Source organism: Vombatus ursinus, unplaced genomic scaffold (genome assembly GCF_900497805.2).
Source record: "Vombatus ursinus unplaced genomic scaffold, bare-nosed wombat genome assembly UNPS02014942.1, whole genome shotgun sequence".
Taxonomy (NCBI): Eukaryota; Metazoa; Chordata; class Mammalia; order Diprotodontia; family Vombatidae; genus Vombatus; species Vombatus ursinus.
Window position 1 is genome coordinate 13,749,263 of NW_020954720.1, and position 25,539 is coordinate 13,774,801.

Genomic DNA, 25,539 nt, shown 5'->3' on the forward strand with positions numbered 1-25,539 from the left:
TAACATTACTTTCTGAAACTATTTATTTGTGATTTAGGGTGTACATTTTATGCAAGGCTCATTAAGTAAACTCTTGGTTATTTAAAGGAATGAGAACATAAATTAGACAAGAAATGCTTTCAGAGAAAATAGTCTCTCAAACTTTTTCCAGAGTTTGGAAGGTTTTTGTGTAAGAAATACACATTCTAAAGCTCTTTTTTTCTCTAGGAGGGCAGCTTGCTATAATGAAACTCGTACTCTACCAGTATTAAAAAGACTAAGGTTTTACTTCCAGGTGGTACACTGGATAGAGTGCCAGGCCTAGAGTCAGACAAACATCTTCCTTAGTCAAATCCGGCCTTAGACACTTATTAGCCATGTGACCCTGAATAAGTCACTTAACCCTTTTTTGCCTTAGTTTCCTTACCTGTAAAATAAGGAGAAGTTATCTTTGCAAAGAAAACCTCAAATGGGGTCCTGAAGAGTCGGACACAACTCAAACATCTGAACAACAACAATCATCACTTATTAGCCAGTTGACCTTGATTAAGTACGTTCACATCCCTGAGCCTGTTTCATTACTGCAAAATGAGGGGGTAGGACTCCACCAATTAATCACAAAGAATTTTAAATAGACCTATTCTGTAGCAAAAGCTGACCAGTGGTCTGGTTTACAAACACAAAAGTGATGCAAGACCTGCCATCAGGAGGCTTACATTCTATCAGGGAAAGCAATCTCCCTACAGATAAGAAAATATAAGATACATACAAAAATAAATAGAGTGATGTTAAGATAGAGATGGCGGTAGCAAGTACGGGAATCAGGAAACACCTCTTCTAATTTCCCCATTTCTGATGAAATCACTTTTGTTTCATTATTCATGCGGCTTTCCAACTTTAGGAGTATCCTCAACTCCTTAATCAGTTTGCTGAATTTTATCTCATGTACCATACTAGACGTCAGTCAATCAGTCAGTCAATAAGCATGTATTATGCATCTACCAGGTGCCAGCTAAATCTAATTAAGAGAAATTAGTTTAGACCTAGGATTTTAAGAGTGTGTAGGACCTACTCTTCAGAATCTTCCTTCATTGATTCAGATGAGAAACTCAATTGCAAGATACAGTCTGAGAAGACTGCATAGGGTACTGAGAGTATATGTCCATGGTCACACCTCTATTGTATCAGAGAGGGAACCTGAGCCTAGTTCAGGTCCTGAGTTTAAGACCTGCCCTCTATCCTCTATTCCATGTTATCTCTCTTTCATCTGACAGAAATTTATCAGAGCTAAACGTTTAAGAAGTCTTGTGCTTCATTTCAAATAATACCCTCTACAAGGTAGAATAATTACTTTCCATAAAGCAATGGACAAAGTGAGTAGCCAGAACCTCAGGTTAAGTTTTCCTTAATCACAACTTCAAATTGATTAATAATGTGATTGATTTTCATGAATCTGATATTCTTTTTGACTTAGGAATGGACAAAAATCTGACCCTAATGACCCAACATGAAATGGACATGACCACGAGGTATGGATGGTTTTGCCAATGGAGTGCATCTACTGTCTTGGCAATAGGCTAACTGATTTATAAGAACCAGCCTAAGTTCAGAGAATTTCCTCACCAGTAATACTAATAATAATGATAATACTAATACTAAAAGATAACATTTACATACAGCATATATACATGGAGGCAGGTAGGTAGCTCAGTGGAAAGAACACTGGGCCTGGTGTGAGGAAGACCAGAGTTCGATTCCAGTCTTAGCCACTAGCTGTGTGACCCTGGCTAAGTCACTTAACCACCTTAATTCACTGGAAAAGGAAATGGCAAACCACTCCAGTATCTTTACCAAGAAAACCCCATGGACAGTATTGGCATGCTATAATCCATGGGATCATGAAGAGTAGGACATGACTGTATGACTGAGCATCAATAATAAAAACAACATTGTATGCTGTGCTAAGCATTTTACAATTATTGTCTCATGTGATCCTCATAACAACCCTGGGAGGTAGATGCTATTATCTCTATTTTACAGCTGAGGAAACTGAGGTAAAGAGAGGTTAAATGACTTAACCAAGGTCACACCACTAATAAGTGTCAAAGGCTTGAACTCAGGTTTTCTTGGCTTCCAGCCCGGTGCTCCTTCCGACTTACCACCTAGCTATCCAGTAGGTAAGCTCCTTGTCCAGCACAACCCCTAAAATAAAGAAAAATATAAAATGGCACTTAGTCCTATGAGGTCTAATTCTTCTGCAGAGGTGGTGATAAAGGAGTAGAAAAGGAACAAGTTATATGGCACTTTTTTTAGATTCTCTAAAATTTTAATTTAGCTGTTAGCACTCTAAACATGAAATTCCCTCCCCCATCTTTTTATCTATTTAACATAGTACTTGGCACATTGTAAATAACTGATAAATGCTTGTTGACTGACTGACTGAGCTATATCTGATATCCAATAAGTAGACTTACTTCTGGAGGAAGTGAATATTATTCATATTGACATTTCCACTATAAACAGATCAAAAAGAGCTAAATCAAATAATTGCTCGTATGTTCTACTTGTAATGACAAATAAAGAACTTGGTGAAATTGGTTTAATTTTGAGTGCAAAGGTAGGGAAATTTGATCATCTTTCATTTCAGTGCTTATGAAAAATATTTACACAAAGATAATGATGATCTTCAGCTTATTCACCAATATGTTGTAGAGGATGATCAAGCAGAGAAATTCTATAAGGAGCTGAATAAGAGCCCATAAATTAATCCAATATATTCTTTGATACCTAATACTTAGTGAAGAGAAAGAAACAGGTGAGAATGGTTAAAAATCTCTTGAGAAATATAGATCAGAAATAAAGAGGGAGAGGCCAAAGACTTTGTATATTACACAGAAACCTGGAGCTCATAGGTCATGAATATGTTCCTTCAGAAAAGAATTGAAAGGTCTTGAATGTTCCATGCACTGAATAGTACCACCCCCTAAAAAAATGCAAGAGATTATATTTCCATTGATAGGAAGGAATTAGTTATTAATTTGGGAGTCATAAGTCTTTGTTGTTGTTGTTTGTCCTCCATTCTTGAAGAAAACCATGATATCAGGAAGATGATGTCATGATTTTCAAGTGAATTAGATTTAAGTGAGCTGGGGGCTGTGCAAAAGGATATAGATAGAAGAAGAGATAGACATCAATTCCAATGATTTCATTCAGCAATTTAAGTGATGTATGTCAGTTGCTAGAATGAGGAAAATAACAATCTTATTTGTCTATCAATCAATCAGTATGTCTTCAATAAAGGCTTACAGCATGCCAATCACTATACTTACTTAGTTGCCAAGCAGTGAAATATGGTAGGTAATGGCAATATTAGTTTAGAATATAAACATTTGTATAATCTTACAGAGAGTGAAACTGGGAGGCTATAAACATTATCATGGAGATAGAGTGATGCAGTGGAGGGTAAAACTCATCAAAAGAAAGCTTGTCCAGTGACCTCACTAAGCAAAGTCATTCAGAGGTCCTTTAAGGAATAAACTAGAAATTATATAACAATCAGAAAAAGGAAGATGGAAAATATTTATTAATTTAAAAAAAAAACCCTTTTCAGGATCAAGGGTAGCAAAGGAACTCTATTTGGACTGTTTACAGAAGAATAAATGGCATTTGAGAGAACCAAGATCAGAACACCATTTGGATTTTGATATAATCTTAGGAGAGATCCTTACTGTACATAATTTTGAGGGCTTTGAGGACAAATGTACAAGGTATCTGAAGAAGCAGAAGGAATCAGATGTGTGAGAAAAATCTCAATCCTTATAATGACTACTTCATCTCTTGCCAAAATAATCACCAGCAGATATCCATGTATATGCCTACTTTCTTATTTATGTATATTTTTATTAAAATAATATAAATGCACTTTGAGAGTTTCCTTAATATGGATACCAGTCTGAAGAAAGCAGTCTTTTTCAAGTAGTATTCCGTAACAGACCACATATTTTATTGTATAAATGACTGAAAGAGTGATTATACAAGATCCCACTGTGCTTAATATTTGTTGGCTGAAAATTTTGAATTTTCAGTTCCAAATTCTCTGTTGGATATTTTTTTCAAGATTGGATTTGATAAGGTCAAAAGTCATCTTAAAACAATTTCAAACTCTGTGTCTCTTCCATATGTACATGAAAATTTTCAACACCCCTTAAAAGACACAACAGAAATAACCTTATTTAATGGCTGCTGGTTATTAACATCTAGTGAGAAATGAAGCAGGCAGATGTATGTTTTCCAAAGGTATTCACCATTGTCTGGGAGCAGATCCAGCAAAGAATCACGGTCAGAGAGGGAGTTATTAGAAAACGTGAGACCCTCCAGATGTCACTATTGCATACGGAATTGTACTATTTACATCAAGACCTTACTGCAGAACATGAGAGCTATTGCCACTCAAATAAATCCAACTAAGCCATTCACACCAAAACACTTACATACACAAGACAATGAAAAATGTATATCATCCAGATTATAACGATTACATAAACAACCTACTACTCCATCTGTGTAGTTTACATACACTAAAATATACACACACACACACAAACACATACACCCCTATATTGGACAGATATTGGAAATGGACAGTGACTTTGGCCCAGAATTAAACAGGAAAGGAGAAGGCTAGACTGGATTGCTTTGTGAAAATTTAAAAACTCTTCTAATGACACCAAACTTTTTCCATGAAACATAGAGTCACCTCCTCAATATTAATATTGAACAGTAATATAGTCTTACTATGAATTATGGATATAGTACCTAAAGAATTAAAATAAATAAGATTCATAAGCTATGGAGAGTTGTATGACAGATAAAACCATGATACCGTAAATAATGATAAAAAAAGTTGAACCAGATTTAAGGATGTTATCAAATAAATGTGACAGAAAATTAAGGCAAGCTAGTGCTCACATGGAATGATTTAGGAATAACAGTCAGCTCACATGTACTTCTAATATAAAGACAAAGGAAGGAAGCTTCCTCCCCCACCTCAGGATTTAGGGTGGGCCCCCTGCAGTCAATACATGGTCAGACATGTACAAGGGTCATGTATTTTTATTTATCTGCAATTATCGCACTGGAGGGAGTGTACACATGGATGACATCACAAATCCTTTAGAGAATTTCAAATATTTTAGACCAGAGGTATTAAACATGCAACCCAGGGGACGCATCTCCTGAGTGTGCCTAGATCTAGATTAAAATATAATTGGGAAATATTTAAGAAAATTAATAAAAATGCAATAAAACATAGATAACATTACATCTTAAAACTGTCAGGATGCAGCTTCAAGCACCCTTATGTACACATTACTGGCCCCCATGTTTATTTGATTTTGACACCATGGCTCTAGACTATATATTAATACAAATATAGGGTCTAGAATAAGGGTCAGTGAGGGTTCCATTGAAATCCTCAATATGAAGACCTTATCTGAAGTGATATATTCAAATATGAGTGTACCATTTTAGGAAAAAACATTGACAAACTGTGGAACATCTGCAGTTGGCACCTACAATGGAGAGGGAAACTTTTATCATGTTATATAAGGGCCAGTCCAAGAAATTAGTTAAGAAGATTTAGGGGAGAAAGTGATTGCAATCTTCAAGTGAGAAAAAATGAAATTTCATAGGTAAATTGCTTTAAAAATTGTAAAGCACTATATAATTGCTAGTGATGTATACTTAAATGATATTTATGTATAGTCTAAATCTGTGGTTTTTTCTGTTTAGGAAACATTTCATACTGAAACTATGTGATGTAAGCGGAATTATGGCGGAGAATAAAGTGATATGACTACACACTATCAAGGAAAAACTCAAAGCCACTTTTTCCACACACCTTTCTTAGTAACCATTGTTACCCACTTGCCCAGCCCTGGTGCCGGTGCCTCTCTGGGACTGTGCTGGCTTATGATATGAGTAAAGTGACATTCCCAGCCATGTGCTTCCTTACATAAGTGGTCTCCTTCAGCATGCTTCTAACCATCCCCACCTTGAATCCTGTCATCCCCTGCTCTGATGAACTGATCATCAGTTGATAACCCTCCCTGCACTTACTTTAATAATTCAGTAACCTTTAATCTCACTAATTTGAGTACTCCCTTCAACAGTTCAGATCCCACTTTCTTTTTTTTAATTATATTAATTTATTTTTACTTTTCAACCTTCACTTCCTCAAGATTTTGAGTTCCGAATTTTCTCTCCATCTCTCCCCTCCTCCTACCCCAAGACAGCATGCATTCTGAACACCACTTCCTCTGATCTGCTCTCCCTTCTATCACCTTCCCCTTCTCTTATCCCTTTCCCCTTCTGTTTTCCAGGATAGATTTCTATACCCCATTGCCTGTATATCTTTTTTCCCAGTTGCATGTAAAAACAATTTTTAACATTTGTTTTTAAAACTTTGGGTTTCAAATTCTCTCCCTTCCTCCCAGCCCACCCACCCTCATTGAGAAGGCAAGCAACTCCATACAGATTATACATATGTATTCATGCAAAATACTTCCATAATAGCCATGTTGTGAAAAACTAATTATATTTCCCACCGTCTGTGGGCCAAGAGAAGCAGCCACCACCTTGGGGCTGTGCTGGGACTAAGGCTGGACCAAGCTCCTCTCCCATCGAGGTCCAACATACCTTTCCTACTCACCTTCTAAGTTGTCTTTGGCATTTGTGGATTGAGAGGTCTGGAAACCTCTACAATTACCTGTGATTCAGTCCCCTGAGGCCTACTCCAGGTTCGCTGAAGCCTCGCCTTTGTCTGTGTGGCCCAAGCTGAACTGTGCTCCTTTCCCAGCCCAGCACAACAGACCTTTCCAATCAACCATCCAGGTTGTCTTGTGCTGGAAATTTGTTTCACTCTGTCTTTTTGTGGATTCTGCTGCTCTAGAATTTGTTTAGAGCAGTTTTTTACAGTATTTGGAGGGGTTTGGGGGGACCTCAAGCAAGTCACTGCTTTTATTCCGCCATCTTGCCTCCTACCAGATCTCACTTTCTTTATGGTTTTTAACACACATATGGATGGTCACATACTAGGTCTTCCAATTACTATCAGATGTCTCACTACTGTAATTAGATATTCTGACATTTCCCATCTGATCAAAACCTCCTATCATTCTTCTTCTCCTTGTGCCTCACCCTTCCTAAACACATTCTTTGCACTCATTGACTTCCCTCTACCTGTCCTCAAAGTATACCCCCTTCCCCTGACTTCAATTTCTTCTCTTCCTATTGTTAACTCAATAGTTAGCCATTTCAACTCTGTGATGCTCTCTGTTTTTGAATCCTTTACTGTCTGGTCCTCTGTATTGCTCACCTATTGCCAAAATTCAGCCTTGGATCAATCTCAGCATTTGCCAGCTCTGTTCCAATGTACAAGTTTGTTGAATGTTCCTGGAAGTCTTGCAACCTTGCTAACTGTGTGTATTACACACTCATATAATTAAACTTCAACTGGACACTATTGCTTTAAGGCAATTATTTTATTCCTCCCTAATTATTTCCCATCTCACTCTCCACAGACACTATTCCAGACTTCCTCTTTTCAATTGAAAGAGGTAATTGTGAGAGGCTTGAGGAAAAAATACCTTGGCTATTATTTTACTGAGAAAATTGAGGTTATTTGACTTGACCTTCCTCTCTCCCCTTCTTTTCATCTCAAAATCCTTTGACATATCTTCCACTCTCTCCTTCTTTCCAGTCTCTAACAAAGAATTGTTGATTCTTTTTGCCAGGCCAATCCCCATACATGTGTACTTGGCCTTTTCCCATTTTCTCCAGCAGATTGCAACCTCAATTATCCCCTCTGTTTCTCAAATCTTCAACCTCTTCCTATTTTACTTCACTAGTGCTTTTAAGTATGCCCAAGCTCCCCCTTTCCTTAAAACAAACAGACAACAAGAAAGTTCACTGGACCCTACTGTGCCTTCAATGCATTGCCATGTGCCATCTTCCCTTTCTAAGACAAACTTGAAAAAAATCTGTCTATGCTTGCTGCCTCCACTTTTCCTCTCATTCACTCTTCAACCATTTGCAATTTGGCTTCTCACCTCATTACTCAACTGAAACTACTCTTTTCAAAATTACCAACAAAATCTATAGTGACAAATATGATGATTTTTTTTTCTCAGTCCTAATTTTTCCAGAGCCTTTCACATTTGACCCTGTTGACCATGCTCTCCCCCTGGATAGTCCCTCATCTCTGGGATTTCGTAACACTAATCTTTTCTGATTCTCCTCTTACCTCTAATCACTCTCTCTTTGTCTCCTTTGCTGGCTCATCATGCATATCGCTTCCCCCAACTGTAGGATTTCATGTAGGCTCTATCCGAGAACCTCTTCTCTTCTCACTTCACACATTCCCTCTCTTCTCCACTCCATCAGCTTCCGTAGTTACTGACATCTCTACACAAGAGACATATCTATGTGTCACTGAATATTTAGCCTCAGTATTTCCCCTGCACTTTGATCCTGAATCACCAAATGCCTATTAGGTTTTGACGTTTCAGAATGGATGTCTAGGAGACATTTCAAACTCAGTGTGTTCAACACTGAACTCCTTGCCTTTCCTCTCCAACCCTTCCCTTTCCCTTTCTCTTGAAGGTGCCGCCATCTTTCCATTTCTCACTTTCATAATCTCACCATTAGCCTCACCTGCGCTCTCTTGCATCTCACATATCAGATCAGTTTCCAAATCTTTCCATTTCTACCTCTATAACGTCTCTCACTTCTGACTGCTTCTCTCAATTCAGCACCTTAGATCACCGGCTCCTCATTACTCTCTTAGATTATTCCAACAGCCTCCAAAATGATTTTCCTGCCTCTCCTGAATCATGTGATTCTCCTATTCAATAAGCTTTAGTGGGCTCCTCTTGCTTTTTTTTGTTTGTTTGTTTTTGTTTTTGTTTTCAAGGCCTTAGCAACATGTTCTCTATTTTTCTGGGCTCATTATTCCCTCTTCCAAATTCTGTGATTGAGCCAAATTGAACTTCTCTTTGTTCCTCTAATTTCCTGTGTCCATGCCTTTGCACTCTTTCATGCCTAGAACGCACTCCCTCTTTGTTTATACCTCTTACAATCTTTTTTCTTCCTTTAAGATGCAGCTCTTGCATCATATTCTTTATGAAGTCTTTCTTGATTGTCCCATTTACTAGAACCCTCCCTCTCAAGCTCCCTTTTATTTAACTACCTGGTATACAATCGTTTTTATTCACTTTATGTTTAAGCTTATGTGTATGTGTATGTGTATGTGTAGATATATGTATATATGTACATATATATGTATATATGTGTGTGTGCATACACACACATCCATCTATTTGTCACCCCCACTAGAATGTAAGCTCTAGTAAAGTAAGAGTTGTTTAATTCTTTGAAATTGTGTCTATATCACCTACCACAGTGTCTACAAATAAATTAACTGATTGACTGCTATAAATGACAGTTTTTTGTAGTAAGTGAGCGTGGCACAATAGTTACATTGCTAAGCTTGAAATCAGGGACCTGGGTTTGATTTCCATCTCAGACTTACTTTATTGACTATATTAATTAACATTTTTATTGAGTTAATTTCCTCATCTGTAGATCAGAATGAATTCTATTTGTACTAGGAGATCATAGATTCTTAACTGGAAGGCACTTTCTCAGTTATCCAGTCCAACCCTAATGTAATAGATAAGAAGACTGAGGACCAGAGAGATTCATTGTTTAACTCAAGGTCTTCCAGGTGGTATGTTCAAAATCAGGACTTTAAGCCTAATCACTTGTCACTAAATCCAAGGTCCCCCCCCCCACCTGTACCTCATAAACTTTTTTTGAAGAAAGGATTATACAACTTTAAAGCACTATATAAGTATGAATGATTATACATTGCAAGTATTAAAGGTATAAAAATTAAGGATCTTTGATTACTTTATCTTATTTATTTCTCGCCACATTCAGAAATCATTGAGTGTTTTTGGTTTTATATTTATTGATAGTTCTATGCCTTGAACAGCAGTGAGAGTTACCTCTTTACTGCTGATTATTCACTGAGTCACTGCTTTTGTGGTAGCAAATATTAGCTACCATGGCTATTAAATAAATCACCACCGTCATTAGCAATGAATATTTATTAAGGGCCACCATGCCCTTGAGATGTTTACAATCCAGTTCAGGAAAGACAAATACAGAAATATATCAATTAAGGATATACAAAGCTATATATATGTTATGAGAAGATAAATGAGATGGAGTCTCTTTTTGTGACTTTCATGGAGTAAAAACTTATTAATATGATAGTGGTTTGTTTACCATGCTAAATAAATCAAAATAATTATAATTTCTCATTCTTTATGTATGTGTGCATACACACACATCCATCTATTTGTCACCCCCACTAGAATGTAAGCTCTATTAAAGTAAGAGTTAATTCTTTGAAATTGTATCTGTATCACCTATCACAGGTGGTATAAATAGATTAACTGATTGACTGCTATAATTGCTGAGCTTGAAATCATTCTTTTTTTTGGCCATTCTTTTCCTCTAGAAACAACTAAAAAAAAAACAACTAAAATAATTTAATAGGCAAAACAAAGTCTAATTTTTTCTTCTTATTTCATGAATTTCAAATTTCAAATGCCAATAATACATATGAAAACTTGATAGTAATCAATATAGGATCAATATAGAAATTTATTTCATTTTTCCATAATTATATATTCTTAAGATTTCTATTATTTGGAATAAGGTATGATTAGAAAGATGGGATTAAATTTAATGTGATCTTGAACAAGGGCAAAAGATCTGTTATACTAGAAATGCCATTAGACCGGAACTTAAGTCAAGTGAATGAGCATTTTAGTACCTGCTATGTGTCAGACACTGTTCTGTGCATTAAGGACACAAAGAAAGGAGAAAAAACTGCCCCTACTCTCAAGAAACTCACCATATAATAGGGGAGATAACAAGTAGATAACTATGTACAAAAAGATTTTGACTAAATTAGAGAGAGGCATTGTAGAGATAAAATTTGTGGATTCGTTCTGTCACAAACTATTTGAGATTAGGCAAGTCATTTTCTCTCTGAGAGCCTCAGTTTACTCATCTGTAAAATGACAGGACTGGAGTATATAATCACTATGGTCTCATCCAGATACAAATTCCCAGCTTCTTTGATAATTTGGACTGGTTGGTAGGACTCAAAAATATGGTTTGTTCATGCCAATGAAGAGTTTGGAGTAATAAACAGAATAAAGTTAATGAGTGACTCATTTATGACCAACAGTGTCTGGGCCAGCTGTAGACTGGCCACGTTACAGCAAGCTGCCTTATAGTTTTGAAACTATAATTAAATAATATCGCTGTTGCTACTGGAAAGAGTTTATTAATCTAATCTCCTATGACTTCACTCCTTTAACTTTCCAAACCAAAATGACTCCCTCCTTGGCCATCAGACTCCTGTATATGATGTCTTCATCTATTGGAATATAAGATTCTTGGAGCACCTAGGTAGTGCAGTAGATAGAGCACCAGCCCTGGAGTCAGGAAGACCTTAGTTCAAAGCTGGCCTCAGACATTTCCTAGCTGTGTGACTCTGGACAAGTCACTTAATCCTTATTGACTTCAAAAAAAAAAAGTATATAAGATTCTTGAAGTCAGGGACTATATTTGCTTTTGTATTTATATCTGAAACCTTCAGCTTAATACTTGGTACATAGTAACCTCTTGAGAAATGCATATTCATTAATTTCTATTATGCAACCATGTATTGATAATATATGAAAGGCACAGGGAAGACTTGTATGTTACATTATTTTCTCACAATCCTTTAGTCAATCAACAAATATTTGTTAAGAACCTACTATGTGTCAGGCACTGTAATAGGTGTTGGGAACATAAAACAAAACAAAAAAATCTCCCCTTTCAAGGGGCTTACATTCCAAAAGGAGAGAAAATCTACATATGCATATATTGTATGTGCATATTACATATACATATATAATATATATGAAGCACATAGAACCTAGATACATGGTATTTGACATTAAGTAGTCAGTAATAGCAATTGTTAAGTACTGATTTGTCCGCTAGGGGGCGCCATGGTGCACATAGCGCAGAGTCTGGAGTCAGGAAGACCTGAGTTTCTGATCTCAAACAAACATCAGCTGGATGAACCTGGACAAATCAATTAACCTCTTTTTGCCCCAGTTTCCTCATCTGTAAAACTGGGGTAATAATAGCACCTTCTTTGCAGGGTTATTTGAAATATCAAATGAGATAATATTTATAAAACCACTAATACAGTGCCTGGCACATAAGCTCTTTATAAATGTTGTTATTATTATTGTTGTTGTAATTATTATTATTGTTATTATTGTTATTCAGAAATGAAACCAAATTGCTGGAAACCACATTGACAACAGAGAAAGTTCTTGAAAGAAAGAGATTATAATGATATGCAGAAAAAAAAATGCAGATTTCCTATTCCTGTGTTTCAAAGCATACTATTTTCCCCTTTCCCAAGATGAATGAATTTAGATTCTGATTTACACAACTATAAATATTTGAGGCAGACTATGCTGTTAATTAAGTAACCAAAAAAACCTATAAATGACAATTAATTTTCTCAAATAAAAAGATGATATAATCATTAAAATATTAGTGAATCAATAATAAACTATCAAGTGCCTACTAGATGCCAGGCATTGTGCTAAGTGATAAAAGATACAAAGAAAAGTAAAAGACAATCCTTGCTCTCAAGGAATTCATAGTCTAATGGAGGAGAAAACATAAAAACAACTATATACAAATAAAATAAATACAGAATAAATTGGAAATAATCTCAGAATGAAAACATTAGCATTAAGAGAGATTAAGAAAGACTTCTCACAGTGGATGGGATTTTAACTGGGACTTGAAGGAAGCCAGGAGGTAGGGATAAAGAGAAAGTATTCTAATATGGGGGAACAGCCAGTGAAAAACCCTGGAGTCTGGAGATGGAGTATCTTGTTCATGGAACAGCAAGAAGGCACAGGGTAAGTGGTGGCAAGTAAGATGTAAGAAGACTGGAAAGGTAGAATGGGAATCTGGTTGTGAAGGTCTTTGAATGTCAAACAGATGATATTACATTTGACCCTGGAGGTGATAGGGAACCACTAGAGTTGATTGAATGAGAGGAGGGGTTGATGTGGTTAGATTTGTGCTTTAGGAATTTCACGGCCAAATAGAGAGGATGGGCTGGAGTAGGGAGATAGTTGAGGCAGGGAGACTAGCCATCGAACTAAAACAGAAATACAGGCATATGGTAAAGAGGGCTAGCACCAGGATGGTGTCACTGTTGAAGAAGAGAATGGGGCATATACAAGTGATGCCACGAAGGTAGGAATGACAGGACTTGGTAAGAGATTGGATATGGGGAGGGGAGTCTTGAGAGACAGTAAGAAGTCATGGTGCACCTTAAATTGGGAGCCTCCCTTACATTGGGAGCCTTGGTGACTGGAAGCCTGGGGGATTGGGAGGAAGGTGGTGCCTTCTGTAGTAATAGCAAAGTACAGATGTAGGGAAAATTTCAAGGAAAAAAAAAGATAATAAATTCAGTTTTGGACATGCTTAGTTTAAGATGTAAAGGAACATTGAGTTTGAGATGTCTAATAGTTGGAAATGTGAGTGTGCAGGTTATAAAGGAGGTTATGATTGGATAAGTAAATCTGTGAATCATCATCAAAGAGATGATAAATGAAACCATGGGAGCTGATGAGATTATCAAATGAAATAACAGAAAGAGGGAAGAGGAAAGGGACTGGGACAGAGCCCTGTTGCTGTTGTTGAGTCATTTCTTTTTTTTTTTTTTTCTGGCTAGGCAATGGAGTTAAGTGGCTTGCCCAGCGTCACACAAAGTAAGTGTTATGTGTCTGAGGTTGGATTTGAACTCAGGTCCTCCTGACTCCAGGGCTGGTGCTCTATCCACCGTGCCACCTAGCTGCCCCCATAGTTCAGTCATTTCAGTCATGTCCTTCTGACTCTTTGTGACTCCATTTGGGGTTTTCTTGGCAATAATTGGAGTGGCTTGCCATTTCCTTCTCCAAAATAACAATAACATTTCATCACGAAAGGGGCAGTTAAGTGGTACAGTGGATAGAAACAGGGCCTGGAGTCACTTAATCCCTATTTGCCTCAGTTTCCTCATCCGTAAAATGAGATGGAGAAGGAAATGGCAAACTACTCTAATATCTTTGCCAAAAAAAGCCCAAATGGGATCATGAAGTGTCTAACACAACTGAACAACAACATCTTCATCATGATTTTTTATTGGTACATACGAGAAGAATGTAGTATTTCTTGGAATTCATATTTGTAGGTTTGGGAGAAGGGCATAAGTGGGAGGAAAAGGGAGGAAATAAGCATTTATATAGAATTTTTATGCCAGGCACTTTGCAAATATCTCATTTGATTCTCACAATGACCCTGTGAAGCTGGTACTATTATTAACCCCATTTCATAGATGCAGAAACTGATGCAGACAAAGGTTAATTGAATTGCCCAAGGTCACAAAGCTGGTGTCTAAAGTTGTATTTGAACTCGGGTCTTTGCGACTCTAAACCCAAGATTTCTGTTGTTAATCATGTTTCTTTTTGGTTTGTTTTCTTTATGAGTTCTAAAAATGTTTCAAATACAAGCTCCAGCCACAGTGGTCTATTAGAATGTGTACAAACAACTTCTCTACTTTCCAATAACGTAACAATGTCCTATGTGCTATTGATAGTACTTGGAAGAAAAAAAAGAAAGAAAGAAAGAAAAGAAAAAGAAAAAGAAAAAGAAAGTCTCTAAAAGGGGCAGATAGGTGGCGCAGTGGATACAGCACTGGTCCTGGAGTCAGGAGGACCTGAGTTCAAATCCAGCCTGAGACACATAACACTCACTAGCTGTGTGACCCTGGGCAAGTCACTTAACCCCAATTGCTCTCACCAAAAAAAAAAAAAAAAAAAGACAATATTTGAATGGATGGTCCACTCACCATTAGCAAACTAACTTTGGAAAAACATGTGCCTGATGAAACATAATAAATTGACAAGTATCTCCACTTTCGGTCGATCATAATCGTTGTAATACTAGTTGTATCTGTATTAGGAGTCAATTGAAAATTATATCTAACTTAATTCATAACCTAGATTGCTGAGCTGGAATCCCTTGTGAGATTTTGAATAAACACTTTAAATTACCAGCATAATCTTTCTAAACACACTGGCAAGTACATATGTAGATACTATTGTTGGTACATTTTGTTTTTCTTAGTTAAATGCAAAACTGCCAAGTAACCCATTAATATTCTACCAGAAACAGATATGTTAGAATCATGTGACCTGTTGATTAAATGAGGCAATGTGCTACTCTAGAAATGAGTCCAGACCTGAAATTTAAGGGAAGCTTGGGTTTGAATGCCACATTTACTTACTACATGATCATTGAAAAATTTCTTAACCTCTATTGCCTTATCTCTAAAATAAGAATTAAAATACCTGTGTCTGTAATACACACCTCACAGGGTTATTGTAAGAATCAGATGAGAGAAGGTCTATGAAGGACTTTACAGACCTGAAAACACTATATAAAGGCGATCAATATATAAGTTCCAGGAAAATGAGAGGCAGGATGGTATAGAAGAAAGAAGACTTAATTTGTAATCAGAGAACCTAGGATTGAATCCTGCCCCTGGCACCTATTACCTGGGTAACACTGGGCAAGTAATTTAACCACTCTGAGCCTCAGTTTTCTTCTTATTTGGTATGGTCCAGTTCTTATCTATGATTCTGTGATCCCATGAATTTAGTGATTTCCATTGACAAGTCAATCTTCATGGTTATTTCCATTTTTAAGCTTTAGAAAGTTGCCTGTCCCTCTTCCTCCATTAACTCAAAATAGGTTTGCTTTCCAGGGTAGAATATTCTAAATCAGAAAGTGGAACTGAGTATTGTGAAGGGACTCATCAGAATGACAGGGACTGATTGTCCTAATAAGTAACTCCTAGTTAATGTCCCTTCCGGCAGGATCTGATGGGCTTTTTCAGGGTTTTGTGTATCTATCTTTTCATGACTTCCTATGAGTCTTTATGTTATCTGCCTTTTCTATGGGAATGAAATAAAATCTATCCTGGAGCCTGATTTGCATGTATTACCTTCTTACCTTGAATGCTCACTCAGCACCTTAAGCCTTTTTTTTTAACCAACAGTAAGTGAAACAGACATGAGGTCCAGGTAAGAATAACAAGTCAAGGAGAGATAATGACCTTTGGTGGGTCAGTTTTTAGTATCGAACCTAATGGGTTTGAACCTATAGTCTTGGTGGGCACTGGGTCACAGATTATACAGTCATTGAAAGCGGTGAATAATTTCCCAACGCAATCTTTCACACTCTTCTCCTCCTATTACTCTCATCACTCATTCATTATCATAGTCTCATTATCATTTTGCAGTGACTGTCCGAGATAAATGTACTAATAGAAAAGCTTAAGAGATGGTTTATCCATATGCATATCATAGTTTGGACAGAAGACATTCTTCATCCATTTTTTTCCTATGTACAATTATTCCCACTTTTTTAGTTATTATGGATTTCATTTATGAAGCTCTAATTTTTCTAGGGTTTGAAGCACTTACCATAATTTAATCTGAAAACAGTGTATCTATACAACAAAAAAGAATATAACTAAAATTTTGAAAGTAGTTATTTCCTAGTAACAACAAACCTATTGGTTTGATTTTATTTGTTAATGTCTACTTGAAAACAAGATTCCATATGTGGCCTTATCTTTTGAATTCATCTGAAATGTTGCTAAAATATTCTAAGTGTATGTTTATGTAAGTCCTTGAGATAGTCACACAGTATTTCTTTTTTATTGTTTCTAAGATGACTGCATCAAACTATAACTTATTTATGATATCTCTCACTTAAGCTCCAACAAGTAATGCCATTCTTTGTATCTATTCCCATGGAACAACAATTTGCATGGCAGATAAAAGTAAGTGAGATCAAAGAACCATGAGGTTATTAGCTCTATCAAACAATTCTATTATAGCTAACCTAAAAAATTAGTATCTTATTGTAAGGCATATCTAATATTGTATTTATTATTTTTCTTTAATATAATTAATATTCATTTAAATGAGACTATTCAATTCAGAACATGTTATAGCATGTTCTGCATTATTCCCTGTGTACTTATTTTTTTCATATCAGCAGTTTATACTAAGAGTATTAGATGGGTGTGTGTATGCATGTGTGTACATATTAATATGTTTTCTATATATGCATACCTATGTGTATTCAAGTATATATTTATGCACACATATTCACATGTATTTGTACTTTGTATGTGGATAGTATAGAATTATCTATACCGATAAATCATTCCATGAATTTATGCCTTTTCTTCCTGTTAGGTGTGACAGTACTTGAAGGCCCAATTTATGCCGTTGGAGGCCATGATGGCTGGAGCTACCTGAACACAGTGGAGAGGTGGGATCCACAAAGCCAGCAGTGGACATTTGTAGCAAGTATGTCAATAGCTCGGAGTACAGTTGGTGTGGCAGCATTAAATGGCAAGTGAGTAGGTCACCTTGTTCCATCCCTTGAATACTGTGCAAGGTAATCATGGTTCTCATATTACTTTTTGACAGTCTCTAAGTAAGATAAATGATGCTAATTTAAATGTTTTGGATTTTGTCATTTCTACCTTAGTCACCGTGGATAATTGACAAATTAAGATATATTTCTCTACATTTTATTACTTGGAATTTCACTGTCACCCTTGTTCTGAAATACTGTGAACTGAAATCTAACTCTATATATTGCCAGTTCCAAAGAGGTTTATGATTTTTTGGTAGTTTGCAGTGGCCAAAGGATTAATCACCCGCTGACCAATCTACTGGTGATAAGGTTCTCTATACAGTTTAGTTCGTCTCCAAACATCAGACTTATTGTTTGCTGGGACTGGTCCATATGCATTTACAATATGATGCCAGTCAAAAAAGGTAATTCAATGCTGTACAGTATTGAGAGGTATTGCTTTCAGGAATAAGAGAATGATTACCTGTTTATATCCTATACTAATCAAACAAGATCTGGAGTACTGAGTTCAGTTCCATGCATCACATTTTAGTAAGGATATTAACAGAAGCTAGAGAGTATACAGAGAGGGCAACCAGAATAGGAAAATTACTGAAGGAACTGGGGAATGTTTAGCCTGAAGAAGAGATGAGTCAGGAGGTGCATAATTACTCTCCACAAAGATTTGAAGACTTATTCTACTTCCAGCTATCAGAAACTATATCAATGGTTGGAAGTACTAGAAATGCAAATTCGGCCTTGATGCGAAGAAAGCAGAGAAAAACACAACACATCCTAGCAATCAGAGCTACTCACAAGCATAATGGATTTTCTCCTGAGTCGGTGAGTGTACCCTTGCTAAAAAGTTTTAAGCAAAGGATGGACAACCACTTCTTGGGTGTGTTGTAGCACAGATTATTTTTCCGGTATAGCTTGAACAATCTTCATGGACACTAATGCCACTCCCAACTCTGAAATTTTATGATTTCATGATTCTGTGATAAACCCTCCAGAACTTGAGTTCTGTTGGTGCAGACTTTATGGGATCACATTCCAGGATCTTTGGGTACTCATTAACTAAATGTGCATACGCCTGAAAACATAACACTGAAACTATTTGATAAAGTATACATTAAGTCTAGATATGTGCAGATGAATCTTAAACATCACTGTAATTTTATTGCTGGCAGCATTACTGGTTAATCCTTAAAAGGGAATCTCTATATAGCAAAGTCATAAAAAATTGAAATTCTATCTCCAGGAAATGACTTCTTTGTACCTGTCAAGTAAACATCTGATCCAAGTTGTCTTAAAAAAAAAAAATCTGTTTTTGGTTCCAAATTAATGATAGAAGTAGATGGCATTTCTGTAACACAAATTAACCTAAAAGAATCCTATTTGATATGAACAAGACCCCAGCTACAATTCCATCTTCCACAGGAAGGCTTTCCTGATCCCCCTTATTTACAATATATACTATGCATAGCTTGTTTGTACATAGCTGCTTGCATATTATCTCCCCATGAGACTGTGAGCTCCTGAAGAGCAGGAACTATTTTTTTTTTTACCTTTCTTTGTATTCCCAGTGTTGAGCACAGTATCTGGCACATATTAGGTGCATAATAAATGCTTATTGATTATTTATTGACTGACTAATCCCAGATCATAGAGAAACCTTCAGTTATGTCACTCTGGCCCAGGAGAGCTGTCCAACTGGAGAATACTGGCCAAGTCCAGCAGCAACTACACATAAGTAATTGACATGAACTTTGACCTAAACTTTACTCCAACCCAATATCTTTTATGGGCAGCTAGGTGGTACAGTGTATAGAGTGCCACACCTGAAGTCAGAAAGACCTGAATTCAAATCCAGTCTCAACACTGTGATCTTGGACAAGTGACTTAACCTCTGTTTGCCTTGGAGGCAGCTAGGTGGCTCAGTGGAAAAAGCCTCGGAAGGAAGATCTAAGTTCAAATCCAGCCTCAGACACTTACTATATGACTCCTGGGCAAGTTACTTAACCACGGTTTGCCTTAATCCACTGGAGAAGGAAATGGCAAACCACTCCAATATCTTTGCCAAGAAAACCCCATGGGGAGTATTGGTGTGATATGGTCCACCAGGTTTTGAGTTAGACATAGATGAATGATTCAACAAAAGCAATTAGACAGATAGCTTGAGAGTGGTTCTATCTTAATGATCTTAAAAGAAGAATGAAAAGGGAGGGGAACAGGACCTAAGAATTCTGCTTAGTATAATAACTAAACACAATTCCAGAGGATTAATGATGACACATGCTATCCACTTCCTAATGAAGAAGTAAGAGACTAGAATAAGCCATATATATGTAATATAACATTAATACAAGCAGATGTATAGTACTTTCAGGGAGCCCTGCCCTCTATCCAAACTCATTCCCTAATAAGGATGTGAAAATGGAGAATATCAAAATGTTTTACAGCAAAGACAGGCAAGAAAAAGAAGAAATTGGTAAAGAAGGATTTTCTGCAGGGTTAATAAAAATTTGATTCATTGGAAATGGTAACTTTTCAACTTAAATGCTATGGTTTAAAAGAAATCTTTCTGCTTTACATAGTTTTTCTTTTGTATATATGTTAACAAGAAATATGGTTCAGCTTGTATTTAATTTTTTAAAAGTGTATATAGAAGCAAATATTCTGAATATAGCCTGAATTGTGTTTAAATGTTGTTGCCTCATACTGATTATGATGCTAGAGAAATACATATAAACAGATAGATAGATAAATAGATAGATAGATAGGTGGATGGATAGATGGATGGATGATAGATATAGGTAGATACATATAGATATATAAATAGATACAGCTCTATCTATCTAATGTGTGTTTGCATGTATTGTCCACTTATTTTACTGTCGAGTTCTGTCTTAATTCGGTAAAATACAAGTTGCACATTTTTCTTTAAAATTATATATATATTAGGTATGTAAGCATATGTGTATATGCATATGTGTATACATTCATATATGTATACATGTGATGTTCCTTTTGGACATAGCCAATGTGGACATTTATTTTATTTGACTGCCCCATGTTTGCAATACTGTTTTTATTTCCTTTCATTTTTAATTTTCCTTTTCATTTAAGGAAAAGGGAGAAAATTTCACTGATTAAAAAAATAAAATGGAATTAATACTCAAAAAAGAAAACAAATAAAAAGTAGTAGAACAAGTTATTAGAAGACATGGCAGATTTCAAGTGAGATCAAAGGTATCTAGGATTGACCTTATTCAGAAAGAAAAGAAGACCTATAATCTACTCCTGTACTCCACTGAAAAGATTAAAGCCATCCTATGTTAGTCCTCTCTTTTGTTCCTCATGAGTTCTCAGCATTTTCATCTTCTCTGTCAATTCTGGTCACAGAAGAAAAGAAGAGAAAAAGATGTCTGAACAGTCAGTATGGCGAAAGAGACATGAGTCAACAGGGCAAAGTGGAAAGATTACCATGCATCAGTAATAGCTCAGCTGAGGATTTGTGTCAGGAATCTAAATAAGGTGAAGTCAACTTCATTTTGTGGCTATCTCCAGGGAAGCTTAGCATCCTTGTAGCATGAAGAGAGGAATTAAGTGACCAAAAGATGACATTTAGCAGGTCAGGAATGGCAGGTCAGTGGGGCAAAGAATTCTAAAAGAGTAACTTTTAAAATATTCAAGTGGTGGGTCATAATGGTTCACTATTAAAGATAGGACATGAAATGAATACTGGTTAAGTTCAGTAACATATTGTAAGGAAGGAAGTATATGGAGAACATAAGAAGAAAGTAAAGGATTAGGGTTGATCAGAATAGGAATTAGGAGACTTTACAGAAGGGGAAGTGTTGTAGACGTTTAATTTGCATTGAGGCTAATATGCAAATGTAATAAGAGGTAGATTTGAATGACTTGCTAAATAGTGGAATTATAAAATCCATTGAATTTCAAACATTGATAGCTTTTTTAATATTTGTTTTATATTGATTAAATAACATTAGCAGTGGATTTATAGGTTGTATTGCCTTGAATTTACATACTATTTAATAAATGTTTATATGAAATTACATAACAGTTGCAAAAGAAAATGTATGTACATTTCTTCTAGTAAATGCTTGAACATGCCATAGACATTTTTCCTGAATTCTTTTTTCATTAATAATTAGACATGTTCTAAAAAAAAATAATAATTAGACATGTCACCATGTAAACTAGCATTTTGAACATGCAGGTTTTTAAAGAACAAGTATAAACTCAAAAATTGATAAAAATATAAGATGATAAACTTATTTTCTTTATTGATTACTCAGTCGTCAGTCTGTTATACAATAGTTTCATTCACTACTTTGCTTATAGCAAACGTTGCAGTCCATTAATAATAATCTTAAAGAGGCACGAGTAATGGAAAGTATTTAGTTTCCTTTTTCTCTCTCAGATCACATTTTTTTTATTCTTTCAGTCATAGTATCTCTTTTATTTTTATATCACAATTTTGGGTAAGTTAAGATTATCTCAACAATGGTATAATTGTGTGATTATGTTAAGTTCTAGCTGCTTTTACCCTGTGAAGCCTGGGAAATATCTTCACTACTAAGAAATCTTTTACTCCAGTTCCATAGCAGAAAATTGTTTCAGTATCACCTTGCGGCATCCATTGGATTTTTATTTCCACCTCTGCAGATGTGATGTTTTCTGAACTATTTTTCACCTCTGTATATGTTATCTTCTTCCCTCACTTTCTACCTTATATTTTTTTCCTAGGAATATTTTTTCTCAGTTAAAACTAGTTTAATCAGGAGATGCTGCTTTAGAATTTGAATCAATTGTAAAGGAACTCCCTTATTAATCATCCTCTGATTTATGATTGAAAGCAGTGAGTTGAATTTTTGATGGTATCTACAGTATGTAAGTTCAAGGTATTGCAACCTATAAATCCACTGTTGATGTCACTGTCCTACTTTTCTTATTGTTTAGTGGAAGGTCTCCCCGTCTATTTCTTTCATTTGTTCCTTTGATAGCTACTAAAGAAAACACAGTGCTGCAGCTGGCATAACTGGGCATGTGTAATAGACTCGGAAAGTTTTATTTGTCATAAGTTATATGAGTTACAGTGATTAACAAAGTCTGTTAATCAGACAACAAATGCCTGTGCGGTTGTGATTCACCACGGCTAGCCACTGAGCTAGCATTTGAGAAGTCACTAGTTTAGTCTTTTCTGTGGCTATTGCCTGGACAAGAAGGCATCTTTTAGAGCCTGAAGAAGGGAGAAAATTTAGGAATATTCAAGAAAAAAACATTTCACTTTTCTGCCCAAGTGATGCTGGGGTTGCATCTTGCTCACACCCAGCTGCGGCCCCCACACCGCTAGACTCGCCGCAACTGCATCCCTCCTTTAGCAGCCCGGATCGTCCACCGGGACCTCATCAGACAGGATGAGATGTTCTCTGACATTTACAGGATCCTGGAGATCGTGAACGGGTTGTGCCTGGAGGTGGAAGGGAAGATGATCCCTAGGACAGAGAGCACCATTGATGATCCGCTCATCGGTGGAAATGGCTCTGCTCAAGCTCCTGAGGGTGAAGGAACAGATGCCCCTGTAGTCAGTGGAGCTATCATAGTAATAAACTATCATCTGCAAGAAACTAGTTTCACAAAAGAATCCCACAAAAAGTACATCAAAGACTGCATGAATTCAATCAAAGGCAGACTTGAAGAACACAAGCCAGACAGAGTAAAGCCTTTTATGAGGGGAGCTGCAGAACAAATGAAACACATCCTTGCTAATTTTAAAAACTATCAGTTCTTCATAGGCGAAAACATGAACCCAGATGTGGATTTTCTTTACAGGTGGTTTAGAAATGGAGAAATGTTAACAAATTAAGCTGATTACTTTGAATCACCTGTCATCATAACTATCTGCTGCTTTTTGTCATCTACACAGCACCAGGACTTAGACAAACTCAGACTTTGAGCTTTATTTGTTTTGTTTTGTTTTGTTTTTTAATTTCGTTTATTTTTAACCTTGATTTATTTGGAATGAGGACATTGTTTTTAGAAACATGTCATGTAGATTGTCTAAAATAAAATACATTTAACTGCACTCCCCCCCAAAAAAAAAGAAAGAAAAGGACATTTCTGGGTTTGTGGGTGAAAAGACTCTGCTTTTCTTAATTTTGTTTCAGATTTCAGATTGTAAATTATTGGCATCATCTTCAAGTTTCAGACACTATATAATAGATCATAGCCATTTGCTGCAGTTTGCCAATGGGTAGTCTTATAACTGATTCTGATTATTTAGTCATGATTATTTCAGTTACTGGTTATCCACACACATTAAACACAGTCAAAAGATACTAATTTTAGATCAGAAAGTTCCTTGGAGGTCACCAAGTACAACCTCTCCCTCATTTTATAGAATCTGAAACTAAGAGAGGTCAAGGTACTTGAGAATGATCACACAGCTAATAAATAGCAGAGCATTTGAACCCACATCTTCTAACTCCAAATCCAAAACTCTTTCTACTATATGTCAGGCTGCCTTTCTATAAAAAGCTATAGGGCACCATGTGGACCAACAAGCTAAGTCATAATAGACTTATTTGCCCTGATTAGAAAAAAGGCCTATTAAGGCACCAATGAACTACTTCCCAAAGTGTCTTACTAATAATTCTTATTTATACTGATGCATGGAAACTAGAGACAACCAAAGGACCAGTAAAACATTTCACCTTCATTTTTCTGATATATAATCAGTTGCCTGTGTGAGACTGATTATAAAAGAGGAAAGCTAGCCACTTCTTCTTGGATGGGCCTTCTCACTATAATGTAGATATTATTGGCCTTCTTTAGCCACACCTTTCACTGCCTTGGCCACCTCCCCCATAGGAGGACCTTAGTGAGTGTACATGAAAGGAAGAGGCAATGTGACCCACATGGCCCAGGCAGCAATGACTGCCATAAAAGGAGATTTCCATGAGCAAGTCACAAATGCTCAGCACCCTAGGCCACTTCCTAGGACGTATCTAATAGTGTAAGTTATAGAGATATTGTTATCTGACATGGTAGAGGGAGTTACCACACTAGAATTTCCATCACAGATCCTTTAAATATCTGTATCTGTGAGTCCGTCGAGAGGCAAAGAGTTTAAGTGATTTGCTCAAGATCAAGCCACTATCAAGTGCTAAAGCTAGAATTCAGTTGTACTGAAATCAGAAGACCTAGGTTCAAATCCCACCTCTGACACTTGCTATATATTACCTTGGACAAATCACTGTTACTGGGCCTCAGATTCCTCAATTCTAAACTGATTGAGTTGCAGAAGGTGGCTTATAAGGTCCTTTCCTAGAACTATGATCTATAATCCAAGTCTACTGACATCAAGCTCACTCCTCTTTTGATGATGTCATCCTGTCCCATATTAATGAACTTTTTTCATCTAAAAACCATACTGCTTACAAATTTTAAAAAAAAGTTGACATGTCAGTAGAGACAGTGTCTAGCAAATGTAACATATTTAAAATAATATCAAGGAAGACATTTTCAAGATACAGAAGACTGGAATGATAATTGTGGGTCTTGTGTTAATAATAGGGAATCAATATCCCCGAAACACTAGGAAAAATACAAACAGTTTATAAAATAATTGATTATTTCAATTAATGCTCCATACTTAATTATGCGCTAAAAGAGAGTCATATTTTAAATGCTGGCTTAATATTTTTTTAGGGCAGACTGTTTCATTTCCAAAATGATTTGGAATGTTCAAAAAGATATAGTCTGTATAGATGACAGTTTATATTTCTTTATCTTTTCTGTTGCATTGATGAAAATGCATTTGCTTTATTTGAATAAATCTCAAAACAAATAAAAATACTCTTTTATTCTTACATAAAATGTTTTTTTTTGGTA

General features: G+C 36.1%; 1 protein-coding gene and 1 pseudogene across 3 annotated transcripts in view; both read left to right on the forward strand.

Moving 5' to 3' along the window:
- KLHL1 (kelch like family member 1) overlaps nucleotides 1-25,539 on the forward strand; it is a 554,297-nt gene that overhangs the window by 488,670 nt on the left and 40,088 nt on the right. For all 3 annotated transcript variants that reach the window (XM_027844567.1, XM_027844568.1, XM_027844569.1), the window contains one exon: nucleotides 17,454-17,616. In XM_027844567.1, coding sequence (XP_027700368.1) covers nucleotides 17,454-17,616 — 163 coding nt within the window. The remainder of the gene's footprint in view (nucleotides 1-17,453; nucleotides 17,617-25,539) is intronic.
- Nucleotides 18,382-23,512, forward strand: LOC114029869 (annotated as a pseudogene).